The sequence below is a fragment of the Maniola hyperantus genome, chromosome 26 (genome assembly GCF_902806685.2).
Source record: "Maniola hyperantus chromosome 26, iAphHyp1.2, whole genome shotgun sequence".
Taxonomy (NCBI): Eukaryota; Metazoa; Arthropoda; class Insecta; order Lepidoptera; family Nymphalidae; genus Maniola; species Maniola hyperantus.
Window position 1 is genome coordinate 6,237,710 of NC_048561.1, and position 12,461 is coordinate 6,250,170.

The 12,461-nt window shown below is 39.4% G+C and overlaps 1 protein-coding gene across 2 annotated transcripts in view; it reads right to left on the bottom strand.

Annotated features, from left to right (window-relative positions):
• Tnks (tankyrase) overlaps nt 1-12,461 on the bottom strand; it is a 92,515-nt gene that overhangs the window by 78,652 nt on the left and 1,402 nt on the right. Inside the window, exons 2-9 of one of the 2 annotated variants that reach the window (XM_034982407.2) lie at nt 11,448-11,672; nt 11,204-11,299; nt 7,321-7,528; nt 6,388-6,532; nt 5,471-5,579; nt 4,267-4,355; nt 1,965-2,111; nt 697-820 (exon numbers count right to left, since the gene is read on the bottom strand). In XM_034982407.2, the coding sequence (XP_034838298.1) occupies nt 697-820; nt 1,965-2,111; nt 4,267-4,355; nt 5,471-5,579; nt 6,388-6,532; nt 7,321-7,528; nt 11,204-11,299; nt 11,448-11,672 (1,143 nt within the window). The remainder of the gene's footprint in view (nt 1-696; nt 821-1,964; nt 2,112-4,266; nt 4,356-5,470; nt 5,580-6,387; nt 6,533-7,320; nt 7,529-11,203; nt 11,300-11,447; nt 11,673-12,461) is intronic. The other variant, XM_069507660.1, reaches the window with a different exon arrangement.

A 12,461-nucleotide genomic window follows, 5' to 3' on the forward strand; every position in this document is an offset into this window, starting at 1 on the left:
CACAAGCTTGATGCTTAGTTGGAGGGGAATATTAGCCATGATTAAAGTAGGCGTGGCTAATATTCTTTAAAAAAATGTATTCAGAAAATCATGGTCTTGGACTGTAGTAATAAAATTACGTGATTTTTTGTATAATGGTAGTTTATGGGGCTAGAATTCATTATTAAAGAGAATAATTTAAAAAAATGATTGAAATCTACATATATAAAAGGAAAAGGTGACTGACTGACTGACTGACTGATCTATCAACGCACAGCTCAAACTACTAGACGGATCGGGCTGAAATTTGGCATGCAGATAGCTATTCTGACGTAGGCATCCGCTAAGAGAGGATTTTTGAAAATTCAATCCCTAAGGGGTTGAAATAGGGGTTTGAAATTTGTGTAGTCCACGCGTACGAAGTCGCGAGCATAAGCTAGTAATTAATAATTAACGTCACGCTGTACGGAAAGCGATTAATGACGTCACAATGCGTAAACGACAATTTTTTCAATTTTTAACATAAAAATAGATTAATTTCTGCGGGAAAATATTTTTATGTTAAAAAATAAAAAAATATTTTGTTTATTTCAAAAATGAATAAAAATCATGATTTAAAAAAAAAATTAATAATGAATTCTAGCCCCGCCCCATAAACTACCGCTATACAAAAAAATCAATTTATTTTATTTTTTATTTAAGACCCTATTCACTCACCATGCCTCAGCAAAAGGTCCATGGCGTCTAAATGTGCGTTCTCGGTGGCGACGTGTAGCGGCGTCTGTCCGTCTTTGTTCTTTTCGTTCACTCGCCCGCCTTTTCGTATTAAAATCTCCATTACCTATAACAGAATACACATTGGGGACCCTGAGATACAGGTTTTGCAAACTTACTTCAGGGTCCCTCGCACAATTTTAAAAAGACCTTTGTAAAACAAATAAATCATTTCTTTTCATTTCATTTTACATATCTTCTATCTAAATATATAAAAGCGAAATACCAGTCACTCACTGACTAATCACGAAATCTCAGGAACTATAAAACCTACTAACTTGGAATTTGGAAGGTAGGTACCTCCTAGGACGTCCTAGAAAGATATAGGTGTCAACTAAGAAACGGTTTCGAGAACATCCCTAAGGGGGTAAAATGGGGGGGGGGGGGGGTGTAAGGTCAACATTTAGGTTAATTGAATAAAAATACAGTAGAAACTCGATTATCCGGCCCTTGGTTATACGGATTCGCGATTATCCGGACTACCAACCGAAAATTGTTCGCCCAAGTGCGAGTCAGACTCGCGCACCGAGGGTTCCTTACTCGGGTTTTTTTTCCGCCATTTTGTACGAAAAATCAAAAACTATTATGCATAAAAATCTGTTTAAGAATGTACAGGCAAAGCCCTTTCATATGATATCCCACTTGGTATAGTTATCTTACTTTGAAAATTGAAAATACTATTATAATGAACTACATAATATGCACAAGCTTTTCATCATACATTCGATAATCCGGATTTTCGATTATCCGAATCCCTAACGACAATTTTTTTAAAGAATATTAGCCATTTTTTAAATGACTAATATTCCCCTTTCCTCTCCAACTAAGCGTCAGGCTTGTGCTAGGAGTAGGTACGACAATAGTGCAACGGGCGGGGTTTGAACCGTCGACCTTTCGGTTTTCAGTCCACTCCTATACCGGTTGAGCTAATTCGGTTAATCGAGTTTCCACTGTATTTTTATTTATTTATTTATCACTAGCTTATGCCCGCGACTTCGTCCGCGTGGACTACACAAATTTCAAACCCCTATTTAACCCCCTTAGGGGTTGAATTTTCAAAAATCCTTTCTTAGCGGATGCCTACGTCATAATAGCTATCTGCGTGCCAAATTTCAGCCCGATCCATCCAGTAGATTGAGCTGTGCGTTGATAGATCAGTCAGTCAGTCAGTCAGTCAGTCAGTCACCCTTTCCTTTTATATATTTAGATACCTGTTTCCTCTTAGGGTACACGCTAGCTGCGGCGCAATGCAGCGGTCTGTCCCCTGTGCCCAGGTGCTGGAAGTTGACCAGTTCCGTGACTCGCTCGTTAGGGACTGACGCTGGCGCTTGTTGGGTGCAGTGGAGGGATGACATATCCTGGGAACAATGCGAAAATCAAATCATCATCATCGTCATCAACCAATAGACGTCCACTGCTGAATATAGGTCTCTTGTAGGGACTTCCACACGCCACGGTCTTGCGCCGCCGCCATCCAGCGGCTCCCTGGGAAAATCATCCGGGAAAATCAAAACATTTATTCAAATTGAGTAACGGCGAGTAAGCTTTGATAACCTAGTGGTTAGTATGTCTGCCTTCTTATCGGAGGTCGGGGGTTCGATCCCGGGCACGCACTTCTAACTTTTCGACGTTATGTGCGTTTTAATGAATTAAATATCACTTGCTTTAACGGTGAAGGAAAACATCGTGAGGAAACCTGCATGTCTGAGAGTTCTCCATAATGTTTTCAAAGGTGTGTGAAGTCTACCAATCCGCACATGGCCAGCGTGGTAGACTATGGCCAAAACCCTTCTCAATCTGAGAGGAGACCAGTGCTCTGTAGTGAGCCGGCGATGGGTTGATCATGATGAACGGCGATTACGCACTGCACTTCCGTCATCCGAGTTCTATCCGTCAATTGTTATCTACAACGTTAGTACCCTTTATTTTATAAAAGCGAAAGTGTGTTTGTTTGTTTGTTTATTGGTTTGTTGGTTTGTCCTTCAATCACGTCGCAACGGTGCAACGGATAGACGTGATTTTTTGCATGGTAATAGTTAAAGACCTAGACACTGACATAGACTACTATTTTTATACTAGAGTGACATAAAGTAGGTACTTTATATCCCGAAAAACCAAAGAATTCCCACGGGATTGTTAAGAACCTAAATCCACGCGGACGAAGTCGCGGGCATCAGCTAGTCTACGACATGTGTCATAAGCTCCCATACAAAACACAAAAGAACATATTTTCTAGGACTGGGATCGGATGCAGTATGAATTTTTTTTTTTGTTGTTGTTGTTGTGCCTTATCATGCGATGCGATCAGTCGATGGACTATGAGCAGATTGGTTGGAGGACAGGTTGGCGTGATTGGAGACAACTTCCCCAGCGGGAAAACTCCATGAGTCTCAGCTAATTATCCAGTATATGCTTTCTTTTTAACCGACTTCAAAAAAAGGAGGAGGTTCTCAATTCGTGGGAATCTTTTTTTTTTTATTTTTTTTATTTTTTATGTATGTTCCCCGATTACTCGAAGACGCCTGGACCGATTTTGAAAATTCTTTTTTTGTTTGAAAAGGTATACTTCAAAGTTGGTCCCATTTAAATTTGGTGAAGTTCTGATGAACATCTTCGAAGATAGATACTGGAACTCCTCAACGGATTAGAGTAAATTGCTCGCGATCAGTGTAATAGCTTAGTAAACAGTAGATTTTTAACCAGTCATAGCATAATTCCATGGGGCCACTAAAAATTGTGAAATAAAAAATTTTTACAAAAAAAATAAAAACCGACTTCGATACACAAACACTAAAAATTGAAAAATAATTTAATTTATTACCGAATATATTATGTATACAAGAGTTAATATAGTTCCATAATAATATTTTTTGGGGTCGGTGCCAATGAGGTGCCATTGTGGAGTCCCATAAAAATATGAAGTCTAGACGATTCGCGCAGCTAAATCTAATTGGCACCGGCACCAAAAAGTATTATTATGGAACTATATTAACTCTTGTATACATAATATATTCGGTAATGAATTAAATTATTTTTCAATTTTTAGTGTTTGTGTATCGAAGTCGGTTTTTATTTTTTTTGTTAGTCGACGGATCACCTGCGGCATTGTCAACTGCACTGCCAGGTGATTTGGATGGTTAGTAAGTCTTGTTTTGTAGTTGCGACTATAACTTTTAATGCAGTATGAAATAAAGATATTATTAAAATAAAAATAAATAAATAAAAATCTTTTTTATTCGTATAAACTTTTACAAGCACTTACGAATAGTCGGATGCATCTACCACTGGTTCTGAATGCCTTTCCTACCGAGAAGAACCAGCAAGAAACTCGGCGGTTGCTCTTTTCAAATATTTGATATAGGTACAAGATTATGCCATGTATAAAATAGTATTTGCAGTCTTGTGCGTTGCCGGAACGAGCTGCAGGTCAAATCCACGCTCTTTTATCATTTAGATAATCTTCAAGTGTGTAATATGCATTTTTTTTTTTTTTTTTAATTTGAATATACTTACTTGTTGTCCTAAGGTGGACAGCTGTTTCTTGACGCGCGCGGGCTCGGCCAAGCGACACGCCTCCAGCACGCAGTGGCCACGGTACTCGACTGTCAAACAAAATACTTGCTGAATAAATCTAAGTATATAAAAGGAATAGGTGACTGACTGACTGACTGACTGACTGACTGATCTATCAACGCAAAGCTCAAACTACTGGACGGATCGAGCTGAAATTTGGCATGCAGATAGCTATTATGACGTAGGCATCCGCTAAGAAAGGATTTTTGAAAATTCAGCCCCTAAGGGGGTGAAATAGGGGTTTGAAATTAATGTAGTCCACGCGGACGAAGTCGCGAGCATAAGCTAGTAAAGTATATGAGCCTCAATAGCTCAACCGGTAAAGGAGTGGACTGAAAACCGAAAGGTCGACGGTTCAAACCCCGCCCGTTGCACTATTGTCGTACCTACTCCTAGCACAAGCCTGACGCTTAGTTGGAGAGGAAAGGGGAATATTAGCTATTTAACATGGCTAATATTCTTAAAAAAAACCGGCCAAGTGAGGGTTCCGTACTACAGTCGTATTTTTTCGACATTTTGCACAATAATTCAAAAACTACGATGCATAAAAATAAATAAAAATCTGTTTTAGAATGCACAAGTGAAGCCACTTGACATAGTTATCTTACTTCGAATATTGAAAGTACTAATTATTAGTTCAGGACCACAATTTAATTTTTTTTGTGTGATCTAACCCTAAATTCACGGTCAGATTTTTCCCCTAATTCATGAGTCTAGGTCAACGGGAAGTACCCAGTAGGTTTCTTGACAGACAGACAGACAGACAGACAGACAACAAAGTGATCCTATAATGGTTCCGTTTTTCCTTTTGAGGTACGGAACCCTAAAAAAATCTGGACTGTGACCGACAGACAAACATCATCATCATCATTAACAACAACAACAATGCGCTACACCGTTTTTTTTATTCAGATACAAATTAGTCCCTGACTGCAATCTCACCTGGTGGTAAGTGACGATGCAGTCTAAGATGGAAACGTAACCTGGAAGGAGTATGATCAGCATCATCATGATCAACCTATCGCCGGCTCACGCACTGTTCGAAGACAAATCTTCAAGCACTGAGGAATTTTAGACAAGAAGCTTTAACTCATGTACTGCTCAAACTCCCCGTGTATGGCTGCTGTTAGGGAGTGTAACTTACAAGTCAGTCGATCCCTCAGTTCCCTGGTGGGAGCCACATCAAGAGCTGACTTCCCGTGACAGTTGAGCAGGGTGGGGTCCGCGCCTTCGCTTAGTAGCAGGGAACACACCTACAGACAAATTAATAAAACACTGGTCAAGTGTGTTTCACAACACGCATAGGGTATCGAAGCCACCATTGCTAATCTGTAGGGCATTTGTCTAAAACCTGCATCAATCATTATTACAATCTCAATTGTTCTGATTGGCTGAATTTGCGCGATTCTTGTTGCAACAATGCATTTTAGCCAATAGTGAGCGAGCGTCAACCAATCAGATTTATAATATTAGTATGGATTACAGAGAAGTCTGTGGCGTTAACATCAGCCTTGTATAGTGGAGCCTATGATATCACTACCCATATTATACATGCGAGTGTGTTTTTTGTTGGTTTGTCCTTCAATCACGTCGCAACGGAGCCACGGATCGACGTCATTTTTTGCATGGGTATAGTTTAAGACCTGGAGAGTGACATAGGCTACGTTTTATCCTGGAGAATCAGAATTCCCACATGATTTTTATAAATCTATAAATCCATCCAAATAATCCATTCAAAACCCTAAACCCAAATCAGGAAATAATAAATCTAATCTAGTAAAATACAAGTGATTGAATAAAAATTAAGTGGTTATACCAGGAAGTGGTCATAACGGAAATTGGTCATAATGGGAAATGGGCGTAACGAGAAGTGGTCATAACGGGAAGTGGGTATAACGTGAAGTGGTCATACGGGGAATGGCCATGTTGGGAAATGGTCATATTGAGAAGTGGTCATAACGGACCCAAACGCTTTTTATCCCGGAAAATCAAAGAGTTCCCACTGGATTTTTAAACAACCTAAGTCGCAGGCATTAGCTAGTAGTGTCATAGTACAGTTACCTCGAGCCTGGCTTTGCTGGCCGCCTCGTGCAAGGGTGTGAAGGCCCAGAGGTCTGTGGCGTTGACATCAGCACCAGCCCTCACCAACAGTTCCGTCACTTCATAATGACCATAGGAACACGCGTTGTGCAAAGGGACTAGGCCTCTGAAACAATGAACAAAATTGGGTATTTGACTCAAATGTTTTTATTACTTTATAAACTAGAATAGAAATAATGACGTAAACTGAAAAAACTAATTTAATCGATCAAATAACCAACAAGTTTGAAGCATTTAAAAATTTCTGATTAGACAGAGATAGCGATATAGCATTTTCACGTCACACCTTACTAATGCCATAGTAGCTTCGTGCGGTTTCATACAAATTTTCGTTTTGCGTGAAAGGGATAGAAGACCCTCCCACTCCAAAATTAAAATGTCTGTAACTTTGTAAATCTTTGTTGGATTTTAATATTTTTTTCAGTGTACGTCATTGTTTTTATCCTCGTTTATAATAAAGTTATAATATTTATAAAATTCAAAAGCAGGAAAATACCCAATTGCTCGTGAATGAAGAATAGTTGATTAAAAAGTAGAAGTACAGTGCAACAAGGCTATCTTGGCGCGTGGCGATAATCGGAAGTAATGTTAACGTCAAGTGTCCCCTTTGTTCTCCAACAGCGCCCCCCTGTCAATGTCATTCAAGTGCCAAGACAGCCTTGTCGCACTGTACTATTCTCGAATTTTTAATTAAACAACATTTTTTGACGTTTGCAGTGCTACCAGATTTTTATGAAAAATAAATAGTGTAATGGCAACAACATATTGGTATGAACCACCAATCCAGTTGGTGGTGGCTTATCCCAGTTTGTATGAAAACTTTAGGAGAATTGGCGGGAGGAAAGGTCTAGGGAAACTTATGGGGAAGGGGGTGGACGTAGGGGGTCAACTTACCCCTTATCCTTAGCATGAACATCAGCCCCCCTCTGCAGCAACAGCCTCACAGCGCGAGCTCTGTTGTACCCCGCCGCTAAATGCAAGGCAGTGGAGCGCCTCCCATCGCTGGCGTGCACGTTTACATTGAGAGGGGTGAGGAGGGACGCGAGCCTGTCGTCGGCGCCCGAGCGAGCGGCTTCTAACACATCCGCTGCGCAGTATTCACCTATAATATATTTAATTATTTGTACATCATATTAATTTAAACACATTTTAATACGGAAAGAACTAAAAGATTACATAAACGAATTCATAGGTATATCAGAACGCATTGCGATATTAAACATAAAGTTGCCGCCATCAGAAGAAATGTGGTCTATCGTCCAAATTTATTCTCCAACTGAGCAATCTACTAGCACAGAAATCGACTTCTTTTATTCCACTCTCACGGAAGTCATCAAAAACCACACACATAAAAACTTGATAGTTATGGGAGATTTTAATGCCCAAATTGGTAGCAGAAGAAATGGAGAAGAGATAGTGATAGGCCCTTACAGCTCAGGCAGGAGGACAAGAAACGGTGAAAAATTGATTCTGCTGGCATATGAACACAATCTTAGAATACTAAACAGCCAGTACAAAAATCGCATCGGAAACAGATGGACATGGGTATCTCCAGATGGAAGTTACAAGAACGAGATAGATTATGTTCTTTCCAATAGAAGTACAGCTTTCAAGGATTGCAGAGTAATAAACAATCTAAATTTCAACAGTAACCACAGAGCACTCAGAGCCAAGCTTGTACAGGATACATACAAGCACAGACCGTTCAAAGTTAAGACGAAGAATAAACACACACTGTTAGACACAAAAGAACTAAAGGATAAAGCGGAAAACTTTATTGGAATCACAAAAAAACTTAGCACCCAGGATAAATATAATAAATTGCTAGAACTTTTGAATACAAAAACAAACAAAAAAACATCTGTGGATGGAAAAAAGAGCTTGCCATGGGTATCAGACAAAACAAGAAATCTCTTAGAAGACAGAACCAAACTAATTAGTACACCAAACAAGACAAAATACATCAGAAGGCTCATAACTGAGACTAGCAAACTTATAAATATAAGCATACGAAAAGACAGAGAAGAATACAGATTAGAAAAGCTAGAAGAATGTATACAGAAAACAGGAGGTGCCAAGAAAGCGGTCAAACAATTGATTGAAAAACGAGATTGGATACCTAAAATGCAAGCTACAAGCGGCAAAAATGTAACCCGACGTCCAGACATAAACGCATTAGCCACAAATTTCTTCAAAAACTTGTACTCGAGCCAATGCACCTTACTCTCAACAGATCTGACAGGAGAGGACATAATACCGGAAATAATGCTCAGCGAAGTGGAAAAGGCAATAGCATCACAAAAAAAGGACACCGCTCCTGGTTCAGATTGCATCACAAACGAGTTTCTTATAAAAAACAAAAATACTTTAGCACCCATACTCCAATATATATTCAATGACGTCGTAAAGAGTGAGTCAGTCCCAGACCAGTGGACAACATCAACAATAGTTCTATTGCATAAGAAGGGAAGCAAAGGTGACATAAACAACTATAGACCTATCAGTCTAATGTCTAATATCTACAAAGTCTTCGCTAAAGTCATTCTTAGCCGTATAACGAAGGTACTGGATGAGAATCAACCGAGAGAGCAGGCAGGATTTAGAAGTGGTTACTCAACCTTAGATCACATCCATGTAGTCAAACAAATTTTTGAAAAGAGTAAGGAATACAACACTACCTTCTACTGCTGCTTTGTTGACTACAGTAAGGCATTCGACTCACTCGAACATGAAGCGATCTGGCGAGCTCTTCACAACCAGGGGGTGGAAAATAAGTACATAAGATTACTAAAAAACATCTATAGAAACAGCAAAGCAAAGATAAAACTAGAGAAAGAAGGAAAAGAAATAAAGTTAGGAAGAGGCGTCCGCCAGGGCGATCCTGTGTCGCCTAAACTATTTACTGCGGTCCTAGAAGAGATTTTTCGCCAACTGAACTGGGAACAAAGCGGCATAACAATAAATGGCGAAAATCTGTCACATCTGAGATTCGCAGATGACATCATAATCTTTTCTCCAACCAAGGATAATCTAGAGAGGATGCTAAATGAACTGGATGTAGAAAGTCGGAAAGTAGGATTGATTATGAACGCACAAAAAACCAAGGCTATGACAAATGGGACGAAAGCGCCTATAAATATCAAGAATAACACAATTGAATATGTTGAAGAATATATATATCTGGGCCAAATCATATCAATAAAAGACCTAGCAACCAAAGAAATAGAAAGACGTATAGGAAACGCATGGAAGCAATTCTGGAGTTTCAATGAAATATTGAAAAATAAGGAAGTAAAGATGACCATTAAAAGAAAACTTTTTAATACCTGCATCTTACCAGTGCTTACGTATGGCTGTCAAACCTGGTCCCTGACTAAAGCCCAAAAGAAAAAACTTGAATCATGTCAGAACGCCATGAACAGAAGCATGATGGGAAAAAAAACTGTCAGATAGAATAAGAACAACAACAATAAAGAAATACACAAAAACAAAGGATGTTTCAATAACAATTAGGAACCTTAAATGGAAGTGGGCTGGGCACACAATTAGAGGACAAGATAAATGGAGCAAAACAGTAATGCACTGGTACACAGGACATTTAAAAAGAAAAAGGGGTAGACCAGCACAAAGATGGGTTGATGATATCCGAGAAACAGCAGGCGCCACATGGTCTAGAACTGCTGGCGACAGAAATATATGGAGGCAATTGGAGGAGGCCTTTGCCAAAAAGTGGCAAACAGACGAACTGTAGGCTATCGAGGCAGTACAAGACTTAATAAATAAGAAATATAATATATTATAAGTGTTAGAAATAAGTTACTTTAGAAATAATAGTTATGTAAAATCGTGTAGTTTAATATTTTGTAATCTTGTACCTATTATTAGCGACTAACAATTATTACTGTAAAAATGAAACATGTCTGAATAAAGGCTTATTTATTTATTTATTTATTTATTACATCATATTATAAACTAGCGACCCGCCCCGGCTTCGCATGGGTGCAATGTAGATACTAATGTGGTGTCATTGCCTCGGAAACTCTGAAATGAGAGGATTTTTTTCCGACCTAATTCACATTATTTCAATTTCTCTAGAGATCTCTAATTTTTTGAGAATTAAACTATAGCTATAAACCTTCCTCTTAAATCAATCTATCTATTGGTGAAAACCGCATTAAAATCCGTTGCGTAGTTTAAAAGATCTACGCGTTTATACATACAGACAGCGGGAAGCGACTTTATTTTATACTAAGTAAAGATGCGAAAGTACGTGTTTGTTGGTTTGTTAGTTTGTCCTTCAATCACATCGCAACGGAGCAACGAATTGACATGTTTTGCATGGGTATATTTAAAGACCTGGAGTGACATAGGCTAAAATTCCGGAAAATCAAAGAGGGATTTTTAAAAACTTGAATCCACGCGAACGAAGTCATGGGCATCAACTAGTAAACCTATAAACCAACAAACATACTTTCGTATTAATAATATGAGTAGTAATTTTCCATACTAGGGAAGGGGTTCTTGCAATTCACGAAGGCGAGTGAACTTTACTTGTGGTTACGTCGTACACAAGGACATTACGTACGTGTGCGTGCATGTCGGACCAATGAGTCGCGAGCAAGCGCTCGCAAACACACACATTTACTGTACCTTACTTATACCGATACGACTTAAACACAAGCATGAGTCACTCGCCTTCGTGAAATGCAAGAACTATACAAATCTACTGATTTTTAATTGGCACTGATATTAGAATGATAGGAAGGAAAAGGTTTACCTGTAAGAACAGGCCTGGTAGCGGAGTCAGCTAGGTCGAGCGGAGTCTTGCCTTCCGTATTTCTGATGTTTGGCTCAGCTCCGTGCTGAAGTAATGCTGCAAAAGAATGAATCATAAATGATCTACACATTTGAGTGGAAAAAGTTCTTCATTCTTCATCAACCTATCTTCATTTCACTGTGGGCGGCGCGCGGGCCGCGAGCAAGGTCCGAACGAGCACGCCTCGTGTACTGCAGCTACTCACCAATACACACGTCCACCTTGCCCTTAGCGGCCGCCTCGTGCAAGGGCGTGTACCCCCAGTTGTCCCTCGCAGCGGGCGGCGCGCCGGCCGCGAGCAAGGCCCGCACCACGTCCGCGTGCCCGAACGAGCACGCGTTGTGTAGCGGCTGTAAGCCGCCCTCGTCACGAGCCTGTAAGGCTGCACCCCCCGCTATTAGAAGCTCTACCACTTCTCTGCGTCCATAACCTGTAACAGGAATAGAATAGAATATAAAAATGGGAGAAAACAAGTCCCTGTGAAAAAGGACCCCAGATGGATTCCATCATCATCATCATTCAATAAAGTGGGAAGCACACATTGTGGCTACTGTGAATAAGGCCAACTCAATCCTGTACCTAATCAGAAAAGCATTCTTCAACATCACCAAAAAACCTTTTTAAAAATCTATAAGACTTATATCAGGCCATTACTGGAGTATTAATTTCAGATCTGGAATCTATATTTCATTAAGGATATAGAATTGTTGGAAAGAGTGCAGAGGCGAGTTACTAAATTGCCTAGAGAACTGAAAAATCTCCACTATGAACAAAGACTTATAAAACTTGGACTCAGCACTCTCAAAAGCAGGCGAGAAATAGGTGATCTAATTGAAACTTACAAAATACTAAATAATTATTATAATGTCCCAAATTTTGAGAGCATGTATTTTTCCTAGATTTAGGGGAAATGATATGAAGCTACAATATGAATTGCCATCGTGAAATCCATTAAAACACTTTCTGACCAACAGAGTTGTTCACATATGGAATAAATTGCCTAAGGATGTGGTTATGTCAAGTTCTGTTAACCAGTTCAAGAATAGATGGGACAAACATTTGGAAAACTCGAAGCACTTCTGATATAGACGCATCAGCGAAAGCTGCTTAGCCTATTAAGAAGAATAATAATAATATAACACTCGTGATCTCATTTTTTATCTAGCTAATTACTTAAGGCTTCACACTTACAGTAGATTTCATTTTTAGTGAGTAATGC